This window comes from Thermobia domestica, chromosome 13 (assembly GCF_964235325.1).
Source record: "Thermobia domestica chromosome 13, izTheDome1.hap1.1, whole genome shotgun sequence".
Classification (NCBI taxonomy): Eukaryota; Metazoa; Arthropoda; class Insecta; order Zygentoma; family Lepismatidae; genus Thermobia; species Thermobia domestica.
Window position 1 is genome coordinate 31,961,118 of NC_137466.1, and position 25,115 is coordinate 31,986,232.

A 25,115-nucleotide genomic window follows, 5' to 3' on the forward strand; every position below is an offset into this window, starting at 1 on the left:
CACACTAACGATGTTTGCTGGCACCGAATGGAACCTTTAAAATCTTTAAAATACAACTAATGATGCAGGAAACTTACATCGGAAGAAAGTTTTCAATGTCTTAATGTTCCTGTGTGTGTCTGTATGTGTTAATATGAACAAGTTACAACAGCCAGAAGGTGGAATTAATTAGAATTATTTGTTAGTGTTGCGTAATTTCTAGGATTGTATTCCATGTACCTAATATGTCAAAACTACAACGTACCAATTACATTTACGGAAGTAAACTTACCAAAAAAGTTTTCAATGTTCCCTGACTTTTGTCTGTATCATACAATCTTCTTATAACTTCTCGTACAGTAGTTTTCTCTAAAACACTAGAAGTATTTTCATTCCATATATGTGCAAATATTGCATCGTAAAAGTCATCTGGCATTAGCAATAGTTCCTCCACAAGTTTCATTTGTTCCTCAAATGTATTGTCATGAAAGAGAAATATTTGTCTATGCGAGAACCGGGATTTTACTCTTTTTTCCAGTAGCTCCACGACATCCAACCGACACGTTAAGCCTATAACACACAAAGGTGCCTGAAAAATACAAAAGTTGGTATGAAAACAGTTTCTCCTGACAGTACTAAAACTTAAAATACAATTAAGAATTAAAGAACAATAGCAAGGACGCCACAAAGATTGCCTTTATATAAAATGTGAAGGAAAAACATTATCGAAGTTGATAAATAAAATTCAATTCCGTAAAATGAAGAAATGGCTCCTAATTAACAAAAATTGGTTACTTATCAATATATCCTCCCGTGGGGAAACTAAATATTCTCTAAACGTATGGGAACAACAAAGTAGTTCCGTCTTCAGTGGAAAGTAACAAGGATAAAAATGGATGAGAGAAATATGGTATGGAAAAAGGAATACATACCACCAAAATAAATATAATGTAAGAGATGGATACTAAAAACGACGAGCAGAGGACATTGGATGAAAGAAAGACAGACTTGAGTTGGAAGAAGCGCGGTATCTATGCTACGTCACTGCTGCCAGATCCAAAGTACACATCAAAGGTAAGTAATCAGATTTTATCAATGTTGCTAGAATCCAGAATTAAAGCCGGTTTATATTTATTAATAAAAAATGGTTCTTTAATCTCTCATTGTCTTTTCTTGTTTTTCCTGAACCTATCACATTCATCTGTTTTATATTATATGTATGATGTTTTAGGTGAAGTGACAACCCCAGCATACTATCTTCTTGAGACTTTTTGATTGTCTAGTATGTTCTTTAGTTCAGGTATTAAAGTTGCGTTTGGTTTGACCTATACTGGTATATGAAGTGTCATATTCACACTGAGCACTATAAATACCTGACTTGGTGGATCAACAAAGTAACTTTTAAAACCGGTAAGATGCTTTTCTAAACTTTTCAGGGCGATACTGTAAGCAAATATGTTATGCTTGACAAGAATACGTTGAGTTTTTGTCGATAATTGTGGGAAGTAAGGAATTCCTATCCAAATTTTTGCTTCTTTGGGAGTAACTTTTTTAGGGGCTTGCACCGATCTACGTGTTTGATTAAGCCATTTCTTAAGGTACGCAACTTATAACCGTTCTTTTTCCTATTTGATATAAAAACTGTATTTCATCATTGAGATCACTTGGACAATCACAAATTAGTAATGCCCTACAAAGGAAATTCTTCCAAATATTGGCCTTGTGATCGGGTAATCAATAAATCTAAAAAAGGAAGACAATTATAGGGTTTAGTCTCAAAAGTGAACTTCAGCCTAGGATGCTGATTACTCAACTATTTCAAATATTTGTAAGAGTATTTTCATCAATACAAGCAGTAAAATGTCATCGGCATAACGATAATATCTAATATACTTAAATGTATCCTGTTGTAAAATAGTAGTTTCAATCTGATTTAAAACAATGTTAGACAGTATTGGAGATAGTGTGTTCCCCATGGCTAGACCATCATTCTGGGAAAAGTAATGGGTTTCCAATTGATTATTACAAGATGATGCATCTGTCTATGAAACTCATTTTCTATTACAACCGCTTGAGGTCTCTTTAACGACCATCCATTTCAATTTCTATTGCTATTTCTTGCTCTTTTGCTTTATGAGGATCCAATACTGAAAACAAGAGTGTTCAATCTAACAACGGAGGAATAAGAAATGAAATGAAAATGAAATCTTTGAGTTTTACGTCCCACGCTTATGCCGGTTAGGCTAAAGGAGACGGTGATGATGAGTAATGAATGAAATGGTGGAATGAAGTAAGTGGGAGGAAACGGGAGAACCCCGAGAAAACCCATGCACACGGTATTTGTCCACCACAAAGTTCACTTGGCGGGGGCTGGGATCGAACCCGGGACCCCAAGCACCAGAGGTGAACGCTCTACCACTAAGCCACCGCGGCCCCCTACGGAGGAATAAGGGTGGAGTTTGAACCTGTTCTAAGAACGGTAAATTTATATCAGAAATAGCTTCTCGGTACCTATTATGTTTGCTGTATTGGAAGCAACATTGGAAATGGAAGTGGTTTTCAGAGAGTAAGTAATAAGGGCGGAGGTGGAATCCACAGGCTGATTATAACTGATTCATCGGGTTTGAAAATTCTCTATTAAAAAATGTGTAACACATACAATAAGTATTGTTACATGAAAATATACAGAAAATGTTCAAGTTTCGGAACACAGTTACAACTGTGGGCGGTGGTTACATTTCGTCACAAGACATACATCTATGCGGTAGTCTAGTTCGCCTCACACGCGCTCTAGAATATTGCTATTAATGTAGATGCGCGATCCTGAGGCTCACATCCAAGTTGTTGGTAAAGAAGGCACTACACTGTGTCTTTCATGCCCCCATAGGAAAAAAAAAAAAAAAAAAAACTGTCAGATCGGGAGATTTAGGAAAAGCGCTAAGTCATCTTCAGCACGTCGTCCAAACCAACGGCATCAGAGTTTGTTCAGGTAGCACATAAATGTGAGTCGTTACGATGTCGTATCTGTATTCTACTTCTCGACACGTATTGTGCAGCATTTCCGATGTGCACGAATGCGATCACGCAGATCACGGACTGGAGTTTGATAAACCTGATTTTTACAAAAAATCCCAAGGGAAGGAAGCGTAACACCAGGGCTTCTAGAGGACCTACGAAATCGGATGGCTACTCCTTAGATGGAACAGTACGCTCTGTGTGGTGGCCTAACAGTGCCAACAAATTTCCGGTTTCAGGACGGCGTTTATCCCATTTCTTGATGGAGCTGAACATAGGTACATTGTCTGTAGGTTGTAGTCGATACTAAAGACGAAAACGACGTTTCTCAAGTGTTACAGATTTCAGCTTGGACTGCAGTCCATAATCACTACTGACGCCCTCGTGACGCGCGCATATTGTACACATTGCATTACTGCACATGTGCATAATTAGTGTGACAACAATCACCTACGAGGGAAAAATATTTTGGGTTTCTCTACTTGTAGAACTAAACTTTGTAGCAATACAGGGTGTTTCAAAACAACACCAACAACGTTTGGGAGGTGATTCCTGACACCAAGATAAGACAAAAAGTATAGACCAAATTGGCTGCACAAATACTAGGCTGCCGAAAACATGAAAAAATGAACTTTAAAAGTTCATAGCTCCAAAGCTATGGGATCTACCGCAGTCGGGTCAAGACTTCACTTGGGAACTAATATGTGTCCTATTCAAATATCCAAGTGTCAGAATCCTGTGGTACTTCCGAAACAATTTTTATAGAGGTTGTTGGTGACTACTTCAAATTATATGCCCGTACCCAAATTCCCTCTTTAAAAATTGTTGCGTACATTAGGATTCTGAAACATGTATTTTTGGATAGCGCACACATTAGTTCCTAAGTGAAGTCTTAACCCAACTACGGTAGGTGCCACTTTTGAAGCTATGGACCTTTAAAGATCATTTTTTTCATGTTTTCGGCAGACTATAACTCCGAAAGGAAGCATTTGTGTACCCAGGTTGGTCTATACTTTTTGTCTTATTTTGGTGTTAGCAATCACCTCCCAAACGTTGTCGGTGTTGTTTTGAAACACCCTATATAATAATTACATCGAAAGTTATGCATTTTTCTTTTATTGGACATTTAAGCCGGACTAATATATATATATATACCGGGTGCGTCATTTATAATGTCAAACCTTGATGACGGAGAAACCAAAAAAGAAAGAGAAGCGAAACTTTGCACGAAGCAACTATACAAAGGGGCACATTGGTAGATGTATTATTTGACATCACCGGATGAACAGTGTTGCCAACCCAATATAAAGTTATGATTTTTTAAATGGAACGACCTAAATTGTATTTCATAATTGAATTCAACACTAAAAAAGAAGACGAAAGATATGCCACCCGCAGGTCAGTGTTGCAAACTTCTCGAGAAATAACGTTAAATATGTGTCACATTTAAACGCCTTTTGCACACACAAAGAATGAGGTAGACACTAGTTTTGCACAAAATATTTTGTTTCAACCACTTCTTTACGAATTCCTCAACGTTGAGGGGAAAAGTGGGAATTTGAGACAGCGTTACCAACTTCTACAGCGCAAAATTCTCAGCTTTTACGAAATTCCGAATATCTCGGTAAATACTTGACTTATCGACTTAAACGTGAAAACGCTTCTTATGACATACCAAATTGTCTTATAAATTTTAAACCGTAATGTACTTATGACCTTTTTCGAGTTATTGCACCATATGCAAACTCGACTTTTGTCTTTTCTTTTATGCCAACACTGTTTAACGGACTCATCTAAACTTGGTGTCAATTTAACCGTTCTGGCCAATATTTAAATTATTGTGCAAAACTAGTGTGTACCTCACTCCCTGTGTGTGCAAAAGGCGTTTAAATGTGATACATATTTAACGTTATTTCTCGAGAAGTTTGCAACACTGACCTGCTGGTGGCATATCTTTCGTCTTCCTTTTTAATGCTGAATTCAATTATGAAATGCAATTTAGGTCGTTCCATTTAAAAAATCATAACTTTATATTGGGTTGGCAACACTGTTCATTCGGTGATATCAAATAATACGTCTACCAATGTGCCCCTTTGTATAGTTGCCTCGTGCAAAGTTTCGCTTCTCTCTCTTTTTTGGTTTCTCCGTCATCAAGGTTTGACATTATAAATGACGCACCCGGTATATATATATATAAAGGACTTCAGATTCGAAATGAGACCCTTCGATTTACCCGAGCGTTGAGCAAACAAATAAAAACAAACATTCAGTTTTATATATAAGATTATAGTGGTGTGTGCTATTTCTGTTCAAACATAATTCAATGAATATCTTTGAAAATGACTCATTCTACAAAAACAAAGTCTAAGTATCTTTTTGGGTAGAATTTTATAAACTACAACTTTTATCATACTTATTTTTCCTTGAGAAACTGATAATTCTGGAGATAATCGCCAACAAACTAAAATTCCCCCTCTAAAACAAATCATCGCTCAAATTACAGATACTTTTCAAGATAAGCTGAGGACATCAAAAATAAAAAGTATCCACAAAAATCTAGCTTCTTCTTCTTAGTTCCTGAAAAACTGCGTGGAAACGGCTCTGACTTCCCTATTAAGTATTATTAGAAACAGATTTTAACAAATTGTTAAATAGTTATATGCAGAGAAACATGCCATAGTTTTATTATTTTTGCTAGGGTGGTAATAGAGAATCTTAAATTATCAGTTTTTTTCGCAAAGTATGCCTATACAGAAAGTGTATTTTCCTCATCTTTCTGAAATTACCTTCTTAAAATCTTTATTTGTATCATTTGAAATTTAACAGTTTTATCCGTCTGTGGATCAAAAAGCTCGAGAATACACGGCTCTAGCCTTCCAATTAAATGTTATTCCTACATTTGTTCGACGTAACAAATTAAAAATGTATGAAAAACAGAACAGAACCTGCAATGTACCGAACAGAGAGAATTAAGCTTCAAGCTGCGTCATGCTACCTGATAAAACTCTTTGTCTGTTGCATAGTGATCATAATCAATAGCACTTCTGTGTTAGCCATAATTATATAATTAACAGTTTTATTATAATAAAATCAATATTACTTGTTTCTCTTTTTAGATATCCTACAAAACAGAAAAGAGAAATTATGATAAATTTCGAAAAAGAACTTATAAAGTACTAACGGAAACCGCTTGAAGAACATCTTATTAAGAATCTTATTAATAAACTAAAAGGTACTTATTTTACTGCTCCAAATTCTTTTACAATTTTTTAAACAACCTGAGAAAGTTTACCGAGATATTTCTTAAATCGGAAAGAACTTTTGTACATCATATTATGTATGTGTCATTCCCTGTATTAGATATCTAAGTTATGGAAAACTGAATAAATACCTGTGCTGACTGAGCAACGTCTAGCAGATTATACAAAAGAGTTTGATTCCGGTGAGAACAAAACAGGTCGAATTCATCTAACACAACCAGAATTGGTTTTGTACTTTCCTTTTCGCCTGTCTTCAGACACTGTAATAAATAAGTCAAATTTTCTGGAAAACAAACACAATTATATGTAAGAAACACAAATCATTCAAACGTTACTAAATAAAGTATAATATAGCAGATAATAATAAATTTTGAATTTGAGTTCATAAAGAAACGTCTTTGCATAGCTTACAAATTGTTGCTTACTGCAACTTTCTTATAATTTTGATTTGCTGGACCCACAAATAATGTTTGTTTCTCCCTCAAATGAAGACACCAATTGGAGCCTATTAGTCAGTGAGAAACAAAAGAAAATTTGTGGTTAATGATTAGCGTTCACACTCGTGAGAGATTCGAGTTCTATTTCCAATATAAATACTTAAGAGAAAATGAAATCTTTAAGTTTTACGTCCCACAGTTATGCCGGCTAGGCTAAAGGAGACGATGATGATGAGAAATAGATTAAATTAAGGAATGAAGAAAGTGGAAGAACACGGAAGAACCCCGAGAAAACACACCACACGGTGATTATCCATCACAAAGTTCACTTGGCATGAGCTCGGATCGAACCACGGACCCCATGCACCAGAAGTAAACGCTCTACCACTGAGACACGACAGCCCTCATATAAATACATACTGTTATGGTTTAGATCATACATTAGCCTATAGGTTCATATTTCATATAGCCTCTGCTCAAACGGATTGTTAAAACTTCAAAAAGACAAACAAAAACTGTCAAAAGAAAATGATTACAATAAAGAATAACACAAATTGCGCAAACTTTTAATAAGTATCTTATCTATTCATTAATTTACTTCAAATTTGAAATATAGTACCTTTTCCCCGAACCACATCACGAACTATTTTCCTTAGTAACATATCTGACCTTAAGAGTGCTACTTTCGTTACTGATAACACTGAGATATATGCTTATTTTATTTCTAGAAGAAAGGGTTTTGATTGATACTTCTATATCACAATGACTGATGCCTTAAAATATAGATAGAAGTTTGCAATCGATGTTTAAGAAAACGCCGCTGAGGAAGATGGGAATTCCCATAGAAAATTTCAGTGATTGTTAAATGATGGATGTACTAAGGTTAGTTCAAAAAATGAAATGAAATCTTCGAGTTTTACGTCCCACGATTATGCCGGTTAGGCTAAAGGAGACGGTGATGATGAGAAATAAATGAAATGGTGGAATGAAGAAAGTGGGATGAAAAGGGAAAACCCCGAGAAAACCCACAAGCACGGTGTTTGTCCACCACAAAGATCACATGGCGCGAGCTGGATACAATACAAAAATTTGTTACCATGATAATTCTTTTATTTATTTTTTAATATCACTTCTACAAGTAGTCCAACCTTCGACTACGATACTTTCTCGGAAGTTAACTGAGAAACATTTAAACAACAATATACGTTAAAAATAAAAGAGACAAAATACATCGTAGATCACCACATTGACCTGCTGTAGTCACGAGAAATCAAAACATCCACATGGGAAGAAAATAGTCGTCTGAATGGGAAGCACTTTTTGACAATTTTCTTTCTGTCAGATTTTTTTACAAAAATAAAATAAAATAAAAATAAAAAAATGTTTAAAACAAGTGTTAAAAAGCATGTGTTTAAAGCAAAATGTTTAAAACTTATACAAAATTTATTTTAAACAAAATCAATTTAGAACAAGTTTTAATCATTTGTTTTAAACAAAACAACCCTGCCACAAATTAGACTTAATCCTGTAGGAGCGAGCAAATTTCCTATGTAAGTGAAAATCACACGCAGTTAGTTTTAGCAATGGGGTTTCCTTTCCATATTAGCCTAAATTGTCATTCAGTTTGAACAAAGCTGCGAAGAAATCTGGATTTCAAGTTAGCTGCAAACCACTCATACGTATTGAAAAGCATTTTTCAAATTAGATAAATTATTTTGTGAACGACACTGTTGAGGACTATCAGGTCATTTGTCAACGCGATAGTTTTTACATTGGGATAAGTAAGAGGAACATAGGAGCTACAAAAACCATACAAGACCCACAAAAGATCAGGATTCTGTGGCTTTCGGCTTACACAACATCTAGACATATCCAAACTTACAGGGAAATGATTTGATTTGATTTGATTTGATTTCAGTTTAGCGTCTCTTTCAGTATCGAGGCTGTAAGAGACGTGGACCTACTGATTAACGTAGAATCCGAACCACATGAGCTCTCGCTGGGAATCAAACCAGGTTTTTCCACGCCAAAGACGCGTAAGCTAACCGCTTAGCCACGAATGAGCTCCAAAACCAAACTTAAAAAAAAAAAAAAAAAAAAAAAAAAATCACAGCAAGAACGAAATATGTTCGAGTCTAATTAATTAGAATAAAACACTGAAAGTTAGACTTGGATAATGGCAACCTCGACATGGATTGGGATATACAGTAATTATGAACAGCTTCATTCAAAACACAATTTTCACGTCTTGCCCAGATGAATTTTAAAAAAATTAAATACGTTAAGTGAAATATTTCAAATTGTAAACAGCGTGTATAAATGGTTGCGCCTAAGACTGTTTTCTTTGCCTGTATCTCTTATCTCCAAGTTTTGAGCTAATGTGCGTAGGTGATTACCACTTATTAAAAAGGTGACTGTTGATATTTGTATATTCTTTTCTTTAATATGTAAAAATATTTGTGAAACACACGTTATTGTCTGATAATCAATGACAACAGGATTGGTTGCCGAAACTATACAACAAAATAATTAATTCGATTAGGATACCAAGGCACATAAAAAGAGATTCTCACCCTTATTTGAAGTTATATTCTTAAGTGCGTTATTTAAATGTAGGGTTACAAGAAATTACAAGCACACGATGTAAGTTAAAGATAGATCTTGAATTTTGCTTTAAAAATTTCACCACATTATTATTATTATTATTATTATTATTATTATCACTTGCATCTAAAAACCATGTGTACACTGTTAACATCTATAGGCATATGTGTCTACTCTACAAGAAATAAATTATATTCATGACCATATAGGTTCTAGAAAATATTAAAGGAGCAATGAATCTTTGAAGCATTACATGAACAGGATTTTTGAAAAAGAAAATATTGTAAACCGTTAGACCCAACTTTTCCCTGCAGCAGAGAAATTAAAAAATACAGTAAAATATACCGTACATATGGCAAAATACCATTTAGTAACTCGTGCCGAATTTCCCCTTTACAAATTGTTTAGACTAAAAAACTTGAACTGCTGAAGATTATAACGAAGAAAATATAACTTACCTTTATGAATTTCCCACCTTTGGGATAAAAATACTTTTCTTTTTATAATGTTGTTTCCTCGATCGCTAGATTAAATTTATGGGATACATATATATATACGTATGTGCTCCTTCCTAGAAAACTTGAATTTCTTTACCCCCGAAAAAAATGCAGTATCTACAATTATGGATTATAGTTCTGTGAAAATAAACTATACTTTCCACATATATATATTAATCTTTACCGGCCACTTTCACAGTACGCTTACGACTGGCTTTGAAGAATAGAACGGGAGTTGGTTCTATTTACATATTTATGTAGTGAAGACTTTAAGGCATAATTTTTATTTTCATTAGTACAATATATATTTTTTAACCGATCAAATTTCATGGCGTTACTTGTAATTGAATGATTCACAGTGTCTGATCACACCAGAAACAAACAGTTGAATCTTTTTCTCTCCCATTTTCCAACAATTTCTTCATAGCTTTTTCATTTAAAAAAAAAAAAAAAATCCTAGCTTTAAATATTTCAGAAGAAAATCATCCTGACTCACTTCCTAAAATCCTGATATTGAATACATTTTAGATTAAGAATTATCATTATATATAGATTAAAAAGCTATAGTTAATTCACAATCTTTCTCAAAGAATACAACATATTTGTGTACTAATCTTTTTATATTACATGCTCCTTTGAACTTAAGTAGTGTATTCTGTTTTGTGAAATTTGACGAAAGAAAATACCTGATCTGAATGCACATTTAATCATTATTTCCGTGTTTCTCCCAGTCAGTAGAATTCAGGCATAATTTTCAATTTTCCCTAACTAGTACGTGAACATTTCCACTTTTTATAGTGGGAGTATGGTAGCTCAGTGGCAAAGCACTTATCTTTGGTGCATGGGAGTCCTGGTTCGATACCAGACCAAGTAAATTTATGATAGACATCATCATGTCCGTGAGTTTCTCAGGTATTTCCTCCCACATTCTCATTCCACCATCATCATTCACTTGCCTTAATCATCCGTCTCCCTTAGCTTACAGGGCATAATCGTGGGACGTCAAACTGAACGATTTATTTTTTTTCTTCTTTTTCATGATATAAAATACTTTAGAGCTAGCTGACTAAGTTAAACGCTTCATTTTGCTTATCTGTTGATTCTAACTAGCCAAAATTTGCGACTGAATTTCATTCTGTTGCTCGAGCGCTTAAAACAATAACTACTATGCTTGTACGTCATCTGTCAGTTCAGAGAAATTGTCTGCGTCGATCAGTGGGGAAATTGCTTAGAAAAATGTACGATGAATGTTTTTCAAATGTGTATGACGTTGCTAATAAAACTAAGAATAAAAAATTAGGGGGGGGGCTTAATTTAAGACGTCTTTGAAAAATAAACTATTTATTTATTTATTTATTTATTTATTACTAAATTATTTAAGAATACTTGTATATCTAAGGACAAGGTTATAGAATACTCATTTGCAAGATCATACAACAAAGTATCTAACATATATTACTAAAGTGTTACTCAATGCACTGAATTTACTAAAACCATTTAATATGTATAACCTGTGTTACTTTCCTTAGCAGTAAACCACAGTCAGTGCCTATGAGCATATGCACTCTTCCAAGTTTTGCAGTAAAAGCCGTAATACATACTACACGTATAAGCACACGAATGCAATTGTAGAAATTTAATTTAGTACCTTTACGTACGTAAATGGGCATTTGTTTGTAGTCTGAGTAAATATGCACTAACAGGGCTCATAGTGGTCTGGTTCCTTGTAAATAGTTGAAAAGTGACCAAAAGCACATCATGCCCCTTTTTTGATTTTGTCAATTTCTCCATCACCTCTCTCTTTGTTGTTTTGTTTCACCTTTTCCTCTTTACTTCTTCTTTCTGAGCTTCCTCCTTTCTTAGGTTTTCAAAGTATGCTTTGTAGTTACGGTAAGCAGACTTAGCAGATGTAAGAAGTTTCTGAGAAAGTGGACCCAGTTCTGACCTATTTCCGAATTTCTTCATCCCAGACATTATATTTAACTTAGCATTGAGAGTTCTCAAAGCCATGAAATATTCAAATTCATCACCTACTCTTAAGAACAACATACAAGAAGCGTAACACAAGACGAACATGATGAACCACACAAACACACATACACAACGTTGAGCGGAGCGTTAGCTATTACGAGAGAAAACTGAAAGACTATTACGATAGAAGAAGGAATAGACACAGAAGGGTTCTCAACCCCACTTTGAGAGCTTAAGCATCCATCAACCATCCACTGTACTTTAGTTAAGAATAATAGCTGAAGTGAGAATAGAGCTGACTGTTTCACATGTGGCAGCAAGTGTTGAAGCTTTCAGAAGAGTAATGAGTAACAAGTTTCTGTCTTTTTCCATTTATATTATTCTTAGAAAACTGCCAATGCAAAACACAAATCACACGAGAAAGTCACTTTACCTCCTAAAAATGTAACTTTTAGTGACCAATTTGAAAAAAAGAAGTAACTTTTAGTTAAAAAAAAAAAAAAGTAACTCGCTATGAGCCGTGCACTAATCAACGTTCTCATATTTGGTTACCAATCGACCTTACAAAACGAATCGTATTAATACTTCTTTCAAAAAAAAAAAAAATAACGATATAAAAGCACGGTAATTTGGTAATCGAGTGCTAATTTCTAGTATATAAGTTCGTCATAGATTCGATAAGGAAGCCTGGGGAATCTAACCCAGGAGAAAACATTTCCTTAAGTACAAATAATTTTAAAAAAACTTTGAGTTTTACGTCCCACGATTATGCCGGTTAGGCTAAAGGAGAGGGTGATGATGAGTAATGAATGAAATGGTGGAATGAAGAAAGTGGGAGGAAACGGGAGAACCCCGAGAAAACCCATGCACACGGTGTTTATCCACCACAAAGTTCACTTGGCGGGGACTGGGATCGAATCCGGGACCTCGAGCACCAGAGGTGAGCGCTCTACCACTGAGCCACCGCGGCCCCACAAATAATTTGAATTCTCTGCTGAATTCAATACTAGGAAACACAAGATGATAATCATGACTATGAGCTTTCTGGGAACTCGCTAGTACTAACATCGAAGGTATAATCTTGGGCATTAGACTGAAAGATTTCATTTCACTATTATCGAATAACTTTACACAACACATATTTCACCATAATTATTTCACCCTTACCGTCGCGTCGTCTTCTTTAGCCAATGGAACACACTCGTAAATTGTTTACACTAGTCCATGAAACACGTACATAACTGATATGATCAGTCAAGTTTGATAAGCAGTGATCCATGTGAAAATTTACAGATGGGCACAAGTGTTTTGAATAAACAAATAAAAAGATATGATGGCACAGTAATGATAACAACCTAGCTCCAATTGGGTGATTATTGAATGAAAACAAATGAAATTTCTGGTTTTACGTTTCATGTTTATGCTCTGTAAACTAAGAGAGAGGGATGATCAATGAAAGTGAATGATTATAAAAGAATTGGTGGAATGATCATGTGGAAGAGAACGCCAGAACTAGGAGAAAATCCACGAACACGATGTTGTTCACCTTAAATTCGTATGACCTGGGATCGAACCAGGGACCAGAGGTGAGCGCTCTACAACTTAGACAATGTTCCCTGATTATCTGGATGAATATTGTTTGTGATATGCAATACACAAAATATTCTGTTCTAGTGGGTGGAGCAGGCAAAATTCTTCAAATATTTGTTTTTAATATTTGTTTCTTGTGGATTTCAAAAAAGTACGAAACGCTCGGTATAATCTTTCGTAAAGGGCACCACCATATACCAAGCATTATTCACACTCACCTCAGAGCTGAAGAGAGAAAAATTATGTTCGTATGCTCAGAACACTATTTCGTGTGAGGTTGCTGAAAACGAAGTTTAAAAATAACAGCACATTAATACACAATGAATTTTTGCCAATATTACTCTTGTTCACGAGAGAAATCCCGTGCGCCAGATCGCCACGACGACTAAAAATATGAGTTTTGCACCTAGATAATTTTAATCCAAAACATGTAGGCGCATACGCGTATATCAAACTGAATTTGTATTACTGTGGCGCCTAGCTTCGAGAATACTTGTATATCTAAAGATCAGAAGAAAACTTTTTGAGCACTGCTCTTGCTGATGCTCTTTCGGAAGTTTAAGCGTCTGTACTACTTGCCAACCTCTGTTCGCTATAATTTTCTTTAGCTTCAAACCACCGCAGTGGTCACGAAAGCATTTCTCTCGTGGAAATATAATAAAATAATAATGCTAATATAATACGAATTCTTATAGCATTAAGATACGAATATTCACAAAACAAACCACAGTTGAAATGAAATTAAATTTTAGTTTGACGTCCTATGATTGTGCCCTTCGGGGTTACGGATACAGATGATTACTTAAAGAGAATGATTCTCGAATTTTTTGCTTTTTCATTGGGAATCGATTGAGAACCAAAGACGCACACGCTAGCTACTAGATCAGCAGATAAGGCTAAACTCATTGTTATAGTAATGGTATGTGGTGACCAATTACTAATATGTACACAGTAAGTGTGGAGCTTATTATCAAAACGTCCCTTGTCCACCCAACAAAAATTTTGGCAAATCGAAAAAAACTAATAATTATTTTAAAAGGTTATTAAATATTGTAAGATTTGGTGTAGAAATTCTTTAAACCAGTATTGCCGTATTTTATAAACAAATTCCATTATTCAAGACACAAGTAATGAATAATAAAGGTATTTAATTTGGACAAGAGACATTTTGAAACTAAAAAATGGACAAGGGACTTTTTGAAAGCAAATCTATCGGACAAGAGACAATTTGATTCAAAATAATGAAAATGTGAATATTTTGTTCACTTTAATATTGCCACTCATATCTATGAAAATGAACTGCGATACTCCACAAACGTCTGACAAATAACTTTTCTAAGTGCTTTCACACTTCAAGCACCAATTTTACTAAGAAATAAGTGGAATAATATGGCTGATATGACCTCAACAATGTAATCACCATAAAATATGAAGTTATCGCACAAATCTTTTGTCAATTATCTCGGTTGAGCCAAAGGTACCAACCAACTAGTTTCTGGACTTAGATATCCATTAAATATTCTAGAAAACAATAATTAATGCACTTTTGTGTCAAGTAATTGCTGAGGAAAATCCAACGGACAAGAGACAGTTTGAAATAAAACAGCAAAAATCGTGTTCAAGTGGGTATGGACATAGGACGTTTTGCTACGAAACTTTATTGCTGTAAGGTGTCCGCCATTTTGCAGTCGACAAGAGACGTTTTGAATAAAAGTGCATATTTTAAATCCATTTTTTTCTGCGTTCTGGGATGTTTTGACCAGAAATAAAAGTGCAAAGACGTAAATAATTATTCGATGATTCCGTGTATATTGATATCTCGACGTTCAAAAAAAGTGGACAAGAGACGTTTTGATAATAAGCTCCACAAGTAGTAGAAACAATGTAAGGGATGTAGTAGGATATGAAATTTTTAAAGGTATTAAGAACTATTTTGTGAAGAAAGTGTTACATTTGTAGCCGTAGTATAGTAGCATGGAGATTCAGTACATTTATAATATGGATGTCGACAAATTTTCAATGTTTACTATTAAAAGTAGAAGGAGTGTGTATGCGCCAACAGGACATGAACTCTCAAAGCACTCTGAGTCAAGTTTTGAAAATAAAGGAAAGATATATTTCTAGCTGTAATATGGTGGCTTGGATATTCTCAATTTAAGCGTGATTTATTTTTAATTTAAACTAATGTAGTAGTTTGACTCATAATGTTGCTGGTCTACATTAATAATAAAACAATCCTGCTGATATGCGTATCTAAAATATTTGTAATGATAGAAAATCACGATGACTTTTAGTGTATTTTAAATTAGAGTATGTTTTATTAACGTTCCTTTTATATACTGTAAATATTTTTCTTATTTTGTCACTTTCCTTTTACTAGTCCACTAAATTTATTTGTAGTTTGCAGTTAAGCAACTGAAATACAAAAGCATTCCCTGAAGCTTTCGATACGACTCAGGTGAGACCCAATATGCCACGTCACGTCAAAAAACAGTCATTTCTCTTTCCGTGACTTACGCTGCGCATTTTTGCATTGTTTAATGCTTTGTGTCTCTATAACTATGATATATTTTTCTGAAATTTTTGGTATGAGCTGTATTTGATACCATTGGTCATGCTATTGTTTTGAGTAAGTTGTATGCTTATAGTATTAGAGGTGTAGCCAGGCCGGTAGCCAGCCCAAAAATGTAGAAGGGGGGCTGAAGTTAGGGGAGGCCCGATCCAACCATATTATAGTTCATCACCATATTATACATCATCTGCAAGCCTATCGTGAAAATTTTAGGGGAGGTCATCCCCTCTAGACCCCCCTGGATACGGGCCTGAGTGTAACCTACAATTGGTTTCATTCTTATTTATCCAGTAGGCAACAAGCGGTAGAGATATCAAAATTGGTTGTAGATGAGGTTCAAACAACTTGTTCTTTGTCAAGTATAATCAAAGGTGTCCCTCAAGGTTCCATTATGGGTCCTATTCTTTTCCTGTTATATATAAATAGTTTGTTAGAATGTATGTATCCAGCAAAATGTATTCTGTATGCTGATGACATCAGTATGAATGTATCAGGAAAATCAATAGAGGAAATCTGTCATTTTAACCTAAAAATTGGTAACGTGGTTAATAGCGAATAGATTAATTATAAATCATGATAATCGATTCTCTTACATTTTCATTTTCCACGGAAACCGCGTGTATCACCTAAAATAAAAATATGTTCTCATTCCCTCCAATATTCTTGCAGGACAAAACTTTTAGGTGTAACCATAAGTGACGATCTCTCATGGTCTGCTCATATCTCCACTTTAAACAAAAAGCTAAGTAGCGTATGTTTTGCCTTATATAAACTTCAAGGTACGGTTTCGAGAGAAGCACTTCTTAGCTTTTACTACGCCGAATTTACCTCACTAATTGCCTTCGGAATAATACATTGGGAAATTACTGAAAATAATTAAAGCCTTTCCGATTGCAAAAGAAAGCAATTAGAATAATTTTCGGATTACCCACAAAGTCGTCATGTAAAAAGAAGCAAAAATTTAACACTTCCCAGCTTATATATTTATAAATTTATTCTTTTTTACTGTGAAAAACAGGCGTATTATTACTTTTAACAAAAATGTTCATAGCCATAATACAAGACAAGAGAGTGACATATTTGTGATGCATCAAAAATATGCTAATATAAGCAAAACTGTGTATATGAATCCTATACTTAAAAAATATGACTAATATTACCGCTTTTCGTAAGTTATTTAACCTACTTGCTGTAAAATGCTACTACACTATTAAGGAACATTTAAATGATTCATTAAATGAAGAATTGGCAACAGAAAATTCTCCTCAGTACATTCCAAGTGTGATATAAATGATTTCCTAATTAGCATGCAAATGGTCATGTTTATATACTTAATAATATCTTCTATTTTATGGTTTTATATTTTAGTAGGATGCGTAAGTGTAATTTTATGTATGCCTTCTGCTACTTTATAATATTTTCTATGTATTTAAGCTACTGAAACATGCAAATGAAATGAAATGAAATTGAAGACTAGTTCTACACCACGGGATCATTAAATTAAAACTTTTGGCCACAAAGGAAATGTCCATTGCTGCCTGCGAGAATCGTGTTATAAATGTAGTAAAGCTACAATAACTAAAAAGAATGAATATTCGTTAAGATAAAATAATTATTAGTACATAGTGCTGATGTGTTTGCTTATTTGTTTAGAAGATAACCGTATATATACACACTGATCACCAGTTGAATTAGAGACACCTACCTAATACCGTGGAATGTACTCCACGAGGTGCCTGAAGTGTTGCTGTGGCATCTTAATCCATATCTACTGCAAAGTCTCCCACAGAGCCCACAGGTTAGTCGGAAAAGGGTCCACAGCCTGAATGTGTCGTTCCCTGGCGTCCTAGATGTGTTTGACGGGATTGAGATCCGGTGACCGTGATAGTCAGGGAAGAGTTGCCAGATCAGAGAAGTGCTCATCAAACCAGTCTGCTGACATCCTAGAGAGGCGGGCCGGCGCATTGTCCTACTGAAAGATGAGGTCACCACCTAGATGTTGCAGCCGAGCAAATGACAGGACATGGTCATTCAGAAGATCGCGGAGCGTTCATCTGAGGGGGACCATGTCACACGTGTAGGGGACTCACTTCAGTTCACGTAAACATGCTCCAGATGAGAATACCACCACCACCGACTTGCACAGTTCCCGCTTGATGGTCCATTGCCTCGTGCAGTTGGCGACGCACCCGTGCCCGTCCATCGGCATGTACGAACGTGAAACGTGACTCATCTGTCCAAGCAACCTTTTTCCAAATTTCCAGTCCAATGGCGGTGTTCCTTTGCCCATGCCACACGTTGTTTCCTGTGTTGTGTGGTTAGAAGGACACTCGCGTGGGCCGATGGTTTATGTACCCCATGGCGAATAGGTAGTTGTGGATTGTGTGGCTGCTAACACAGAGTTGTTGTCCTGCATTGGACCTGTCCGCGATCTGACGCACTGTGGCGCGACTATCGGCTATTACGATGCGGGCCAGTCGGCGCCTATCCCTGTCGTTGACACGCCCCTGGAAGCGGCAGTTTGCTCGTGTTGGTGCGGTTTTACCAGCAGCCAGGTACTACGATACATCATTGACACAGTTGCCTTTGAAAATCCGAGTGCTGCAGCCACTTCTGAAATCAAGTCTCCCAGTCGTCTGGCCCCTACGATTTGACCACAGTCCAATGCACTCAGGTCCTTCGTTTTGCCCATCACACACCGCACTGACTCCGAGAGAGGAAGCACACGGCAGCAGCACACGCGCAATATGTTTCATTCATATGCACTGATGGAGCCTCTGCAGGGCGGTTTCTGCAACTGTCCTGCTGTCTCTAATTCAACTGGTGGTCAGTGTAAATGTTAGAGAAACAACAATGATAAAGCAAAGTCAAAAAGAAAGGGAAAAAATCATTACAATCCTAGAATACGAAAAAAATATAGATATTCCATCTGCTGACACAGTTTTTCGAAACTATAAGTGGCGCCAGTCCTTTATTTTTGAAACTTCTACTGATCAGTTATGTTGGCAATTCGTAAAAGCAACTTCGATGGATATTTCAGTTAAGAAAGCTTTTGTATTCTATAATTACGTCATTTACGACTAAAGAAGATGGATGAGTAATAAAAGTGAATGATTATGAACGGAATGAGAATGTGAGATGAAAAGGAAGACTACGAGAAAATTCACGAACACTATGTTGTCCACCATAAACCCACGTGGTCTCGTAGAAAGACACATTGCACCAGAAGTAAGCGCTCTACTGTTTAGTTTCCATTCTTCAATTATAGTTCATCTCGTCATATCATAGGCCAATACCCGACTTATCATATGGTATTTCCAATTATACATGCATATGTTTCTTTTACTGCTTTTATTTCACTATTTTCTTTAAAAATCTGAATTCCCAAATCTGTAAATAAGCGAAATAATAAAAGCTGGATTGGAAGAAAACCTCTATTACGCAAGATGTTCTTGTATTGTTCTGTATCTAATGGTATGTAACTGCAAAATAATACTTTATAATGCTAGTTTCTAAACTTTGATTCAACAAAAAGTAAGTAGTACTTAGGTTTGATAATTCAAAATTCTCTACGAAACGACGTAGAAAATAACTGAAAGTATTATGTTTGAAATAAAAAGTTTCACGTAGTAAAGATTTATATATTACTTCAAACACGAAGATAGGACTAATTTTTACACACTGAAATACGTGATTACCTACCGATGTTATATCTACTGTCATAATCCTTGAACAAAATTAATAAATCGTAAAAATCAATAACTATAGTCACAAACCTGCAAACGTTCCAAAAACTTTGTCTCCAACTACGTTTTCCAGTCTCATCTGTCTAGTTATGGCTTTCAATGAAATTTGGTCATCAGTGTGTAGCAGTCCATTTAATTCAACCATCACGACGTCATCAAAATTTCCTTTTGTTCTTAGCTCATGGATAACATTATTTAACAACTAAAAATAAATAAATAAATAAATAAATAAATAAATAAATAAAAATATAAAACTCAACTGATAAGTCTCATTATTATGTTGATGAATTTCATTATAAAAGGTGTTCCAAAATGAATATCGGGGTATTAAGCCTTTATAGTGTTTATTACAATTAACTTAAAATTATAAGTAATACATCAAATGAAGGAGGGGGCCGCGTGGTCAGCTGCAGCGCGTTCACCTCTGGTGCATGGGGTCTCTGGTCGCACCAAGTGAACTTTGTGCTGGAGCTCCTCGGAGTTTTCCCGTTTTCTCCCACTTTCTTCATTCCACCATTTCATCATTTGTCATCATCACTGTCTCCTTTAGCCTAGCGGGCATAATTGTGGGACGAAAAACTCCAAGATTTCATTTCATTTTCATTTTTATCAAATAAAAAACAACTCAAACAGTTTTATACGCACGCATTGTTTCCTCTGTCTGCCGTTAGAAAGCGCTAGTAGCAAAGATGGCGACTAGTGAGCAGAAAGCACTTTGTGTTTTTCGTTTTGCAAAGACTGAATCTGTATTTACAGTGCAACCACCTATGTGCAGAATTTTAAAGAGACGCATACAACTACGTCCTTATCGTTTGCAGTTGCTATAAGCTCTAAAGACCATGGTTTAGATGCTAAATTTGTAAATGAAATGTTGCTGCATGACAGTGAAGATTTTTCTAGATCGTGTCGTCTTCAGTGATGAATAAACATTGCACCTAAGTAACAATGTGAACACTCGTCATGTTTGCCTCTAGGGGGTCAGCAAATCCCCACGAGATGGTACAGTTGCCACGAGTTGGTACACACTAAATTGAATATGTTTTGTGCCATATCCCGGCGGAAAGTTTACGGGCCTTTCTCGCGTATCGACTTGATATGTGCCGTGTGACGAATGGTGTTCACATTGAACATTTGTAGCAAAATCTCTTTGAATTGCTCTTTCACTTGATGTATTATTTATAATTGTGCGTTAAATGTAATAAATACCACAAAGCCTTAAAACCTCGATATTGATTTTGAAACACCCTGACTGATTTCGACAATTTAATTCATTACATTGCTGTGTAACGTTATTTCTTCTGCTACGTTACATTCCCTGATTCCAAATGTATATATTGAATATTTATACAGTTCACGAGATTATCATGAATCACACAACACAGTTATGCACTTTTATTTTCACTTTCAACAGATATCGTGTTTGTCACATTAAAATATTATACATTTGGTCTTTACAATATGATTTTTCGTTCTATCTATCTTTCTTAGTTACCATAACGACGACACCAAACAGATAAACAAACCGTCATAGCAACGAAATTAAGAAAAATTTTGATATGATACAAATATTTAAATTATTTCTTTATATTTCTCTTCTTCTTCTTCTTAATTGCTTGTGTCTTTAGAATAGCACTTTTGCCCGTAAATATAAACAATACTTAGAAAGTACATACAAAAATACACTATCGTTGTAGCTGGACTACTCTGGCTCTCAAGTTAGAGACTGTACCATGTCTGAAGAAACAGTACAAGGAAACGGATAGGAGAAGGACACGTACAAACAACAAACGGTCTTAAGTTATTGTCATCGAACGGATCAAAGTTAGACACATGTGTAGATCGTATATTTCTTGCAGCCTCGGAAATATGCCAGAAATAAAAAACGAAATATGAAAAATAAAATTTATGAGGTGGAAAAAACAACACTCCGTAGCACCTGGCAATACTCACTTCCAAATGAAGATAACTTCAGGCAGCTGACGATTTTTAAATTTAGTACAAATGTATTTGCGCACACATATTTTCTGTTCTTCCAAAACAGAACATTTCGTTGTAACAAATGTTATACTCATACACAGCATTGAAACTGTCACATATATTTCTAATTGAATTGAAAGAAGGGAAAAAAACTATGAAAATGTCCGCACTATTTCGAAGCACAATCAACTTCTTTGACAGGTAACAGAAATAAAAGAGAAAATTCAAAGGTAAAAACACAAAGGATGAAACACCTAGGCCTTTGTTGAATACCTGTGCAATCTTTGCTCTTTAGCCCATTGATTTAAATGGATAATTATTATATTATTTTCTGTAAAACGGAGTGAAGTTTTAATTATTTGATTTTACTGAGTTCTTGAAATCTATTTAACTATTCCTTACTCCGCGAAAGTTAAAGTTTTGTGATGTATTAAAGTGGTTATGCTATGATTTGTTTATGATTAACATCGAATGGGAGATACGCGAGATATATTGTAGTTCTAGCAATAACTAACTTTTATTTAGAAATTTAGACATTGATAATTTTTATATTAATATTTATGAACACTTTGTTTATGATGAAATGAAAGAATAGAGTTTTGGAGGAATGATTTTAATGTATGTAATTAATGTTTATTTGAGTTTCTTGAAACTTTTCAACTATCGATTTATGACTAGGTATTGACAAATAAAAAATGAGTATATACCTTAGACTTATGATGTAAAATATAGATATTTGGAGAATACAAGTTTTCTATACTAATTAGGTTTGTTTTCAACCCAGGTACGATTTCTTTTCTGCGTTTTGCGTTGCAATTGCCACGACTCACGAAGGCTAAGTTGATTTGTTTCTCGTTTAGTGCTGAGGTATACGTACTGTACTTGTGGTGAAACAGTAAGTACGTGTACCTATGAATATACTTCTCTGATCATATAAAATGCGAGTTGTGTAAGGTAGTTAACTTTGGTACTTGGAAACAAATTTAAAGACGGACTTGCATAGCAGTTTTTATAGATAAAGAATTGATAAGTTAACTATAACTTAGATTTGAAATGTTTAAAGTTCTCTCTCTCTCTCTCTCTATATATATATATATATATATATATATATATATATATATATATATATATATATATATATATATATATATATATAATGAACTAAAAATATAATTATGGATAGAAGTATAATAATTGAGTTGAACACAGTATGTGACATTGTTATTGGATATATCATAGTTATTGGATATGCAAGTAGAAACTCAGCTCTGAAGTTGAGTACATTCAACAACACTCCTGAACACAGCCAATTCGGCCGGTAGTGTGACTATATGTAGCTTAGGCATTGCTGGTTTTGTAACACAAAGTTCAGTCTGGCATAATCTGTCATGCCGCGTGTATCAAGTGCAGTAGAGATGGAGGTCGATAAGCAACACTTACGCCATTGCATTCTCTTGGGTTTTCAAATGAACAAAAATGCGGCGCAAACAACAGAATTGACTAATTCGACTTCGGGTGAACATTCTGTGAGTCATTCATCACTAAGGAAGTGGTTTGCAAGATTTCGTGGCGGAACGATTAGTCTGGAGAACGATCCACGTCCAGATATAGTGAAAAAATGTGAGGGCGAAGAACTTCAAGTGTTACCCGATGAAAATTCATCTCAAACGCAAGAAGAGCTTGCTAAACACTTAGAAGTTACTCGTCAAGCAATATCACTTCGACTGTATGCAATGGAAACGATACAGAAGGAAGGCAAATGGGTTGCTCATGAACTGACGGAAGAAAACAAACTGAAGAGTTGACATCTGCATGAATTTGCTTTCGCGGTACAAAAACAAAAAACTTTTTGCACAAAATTATCACGGGCGATGAAAAGTGAATTTTGTATGACAATCCTAAACGCCGAAATGTATGGGTTAATCCAGGTCAGCCATCATCACTTGCAAAACCGAATATTCATGCCAAGAAAGTGTTACTGTATATCTGGTGGGATTGAAAAGGTGTCATTTACTACGAGCTTCTAGAAACTGGTCAAACTGTGGTAGCTGAACGTTACCAGGCCCAACACATCAAATTAAGTGAAGTGCTAAAGGAAAAATTACTATTTACCGGCCAAGGAAGTCGGAAAGTGCTATTGTTGATTGACAACGCTAGTCCACATACAGCAAAAGAAACCCAGGAACTTATCTTCGCCTTACGCTGGGAAGTTCTTCAGTGTGCGGTTTATTCTCCAGACTTGGTACCGTCTGATTTCTACTTATTCAGATCGATGTCGCCATTTTTGGAAGACCAGCGATTCACGCAAGTTGAAGATGTAAGAAAATGGCTCGATAACTATTTTGCTTCGAAACCACCAAGTTTCTATCGCGACGGCATTCATCAGTTACCACATCACTGGCCAAGGGACATAGATAGTAATGGCGAATATTTCGATTAATAATCTTTGTAATAAGTATCTTTTCAATACAGTGCAATTTGACCCCAAAAAGCCGAGTTGCTATTTGCACACCCAATAATAACCAAATTTAACGTAAGTAGTACTATATTTACATACAATACAAATATATATTTTAAAAAGCAAGGAACATGTTAAATTTGAAGAAGAAACCAGCAAAATCAGGTCATCAAAAATACAGTTCATTTTAAAGATGACAGGAAAGTAATTTCATTATAAATGGATGAACTAAAAATAAATAAATAAAAATGGCGTAGGCATTCAACACTGTAATTGAAAACAATCCATTTTTTTTTTTTTTTCATTAGTGGATTTTAGTGAAATGGTATTCTCCACCAAAAATCAAAGAAAATTCCGCTGCAAAAGAAACTTTTATAGTCAGGTCCACAGTTACAAATGTGATATACGGTACATGAAATAATTAGTAGAAACTACAATACAATCATTTTGTATTAGCTTAACAGCCTATGGCTCTGCCTTATAGATTAATGAGTTAAAGAAGAGTGATACAAAAAGAGTGAAAAAGTGCATGACTGGATCGGGACTCGAACCCGGAATCTTCGCCGTACAGTGCAGATGTGTTAACCACTATAATACTCACGTCCGCCCGAGTTAACGCATCAGCACGGTACGCCGAAGATCCCAGATTCGAGACCTTGTCCAGTCATGCTCTTTTACACTTTTTGCATATCATTGAAATTCGCACCTATAGAGTCAATGTTTCTTCCACTCATTGATATAATGAAGAGTGTCTTTAGAGACTTTTTATAGCATAGCCACAGTAATCAATTGTCCAGGGTTCTCCAAATAAAATGAGTCCCACTGTAATCTACGTATCCCGTTTAATACTATACTGAATCTATTGTAAGTACTAAAAAATATTGTAAAGTAAGTAAAATTTTAAAAACAATATTCCTTCAGAATAGTAATTTCAGATATTTTCAAATCTGTGTTGTTCACTACTGAAGTTCCACATACAACGTTCATGAGTATATGTTGTCCATTTCTA

General features: G+C 35.2%; 1 protein-coding gene across 3 annotated transcripts in view; it reads right to left on the reverse strand.

The window, feature by feature from the left end:
* Orc4 (origin recognition complex subunit 4) overlaps positions 1-25,115 on the reverse strand; it is a 64,156-nt gene that overhangs the window by 11,159 nt on the left and 27,882 nt on the right. For all 3 annotated transcript variants that reach the window (XM_081735591.1, XM_081735593.1, XM_081735594.1), the window contains exons 3-5: positions 19,702-19,873; positions 6,386-6,537; positions 272-568 (exon numbers count right to left, since the gene is read on the reverse strand). In XM_081735591.1, the coding sequence (XP_081591717.1) occupies positions 272-568; positions 6,386-6,537; positions 19,702-19,873 (621 nt within the window). The remainder of the gene's footprint in view (positions 1-271; positions 569-6,385; positions 6,538-19,701; positions 19,874-25,115) is intronic.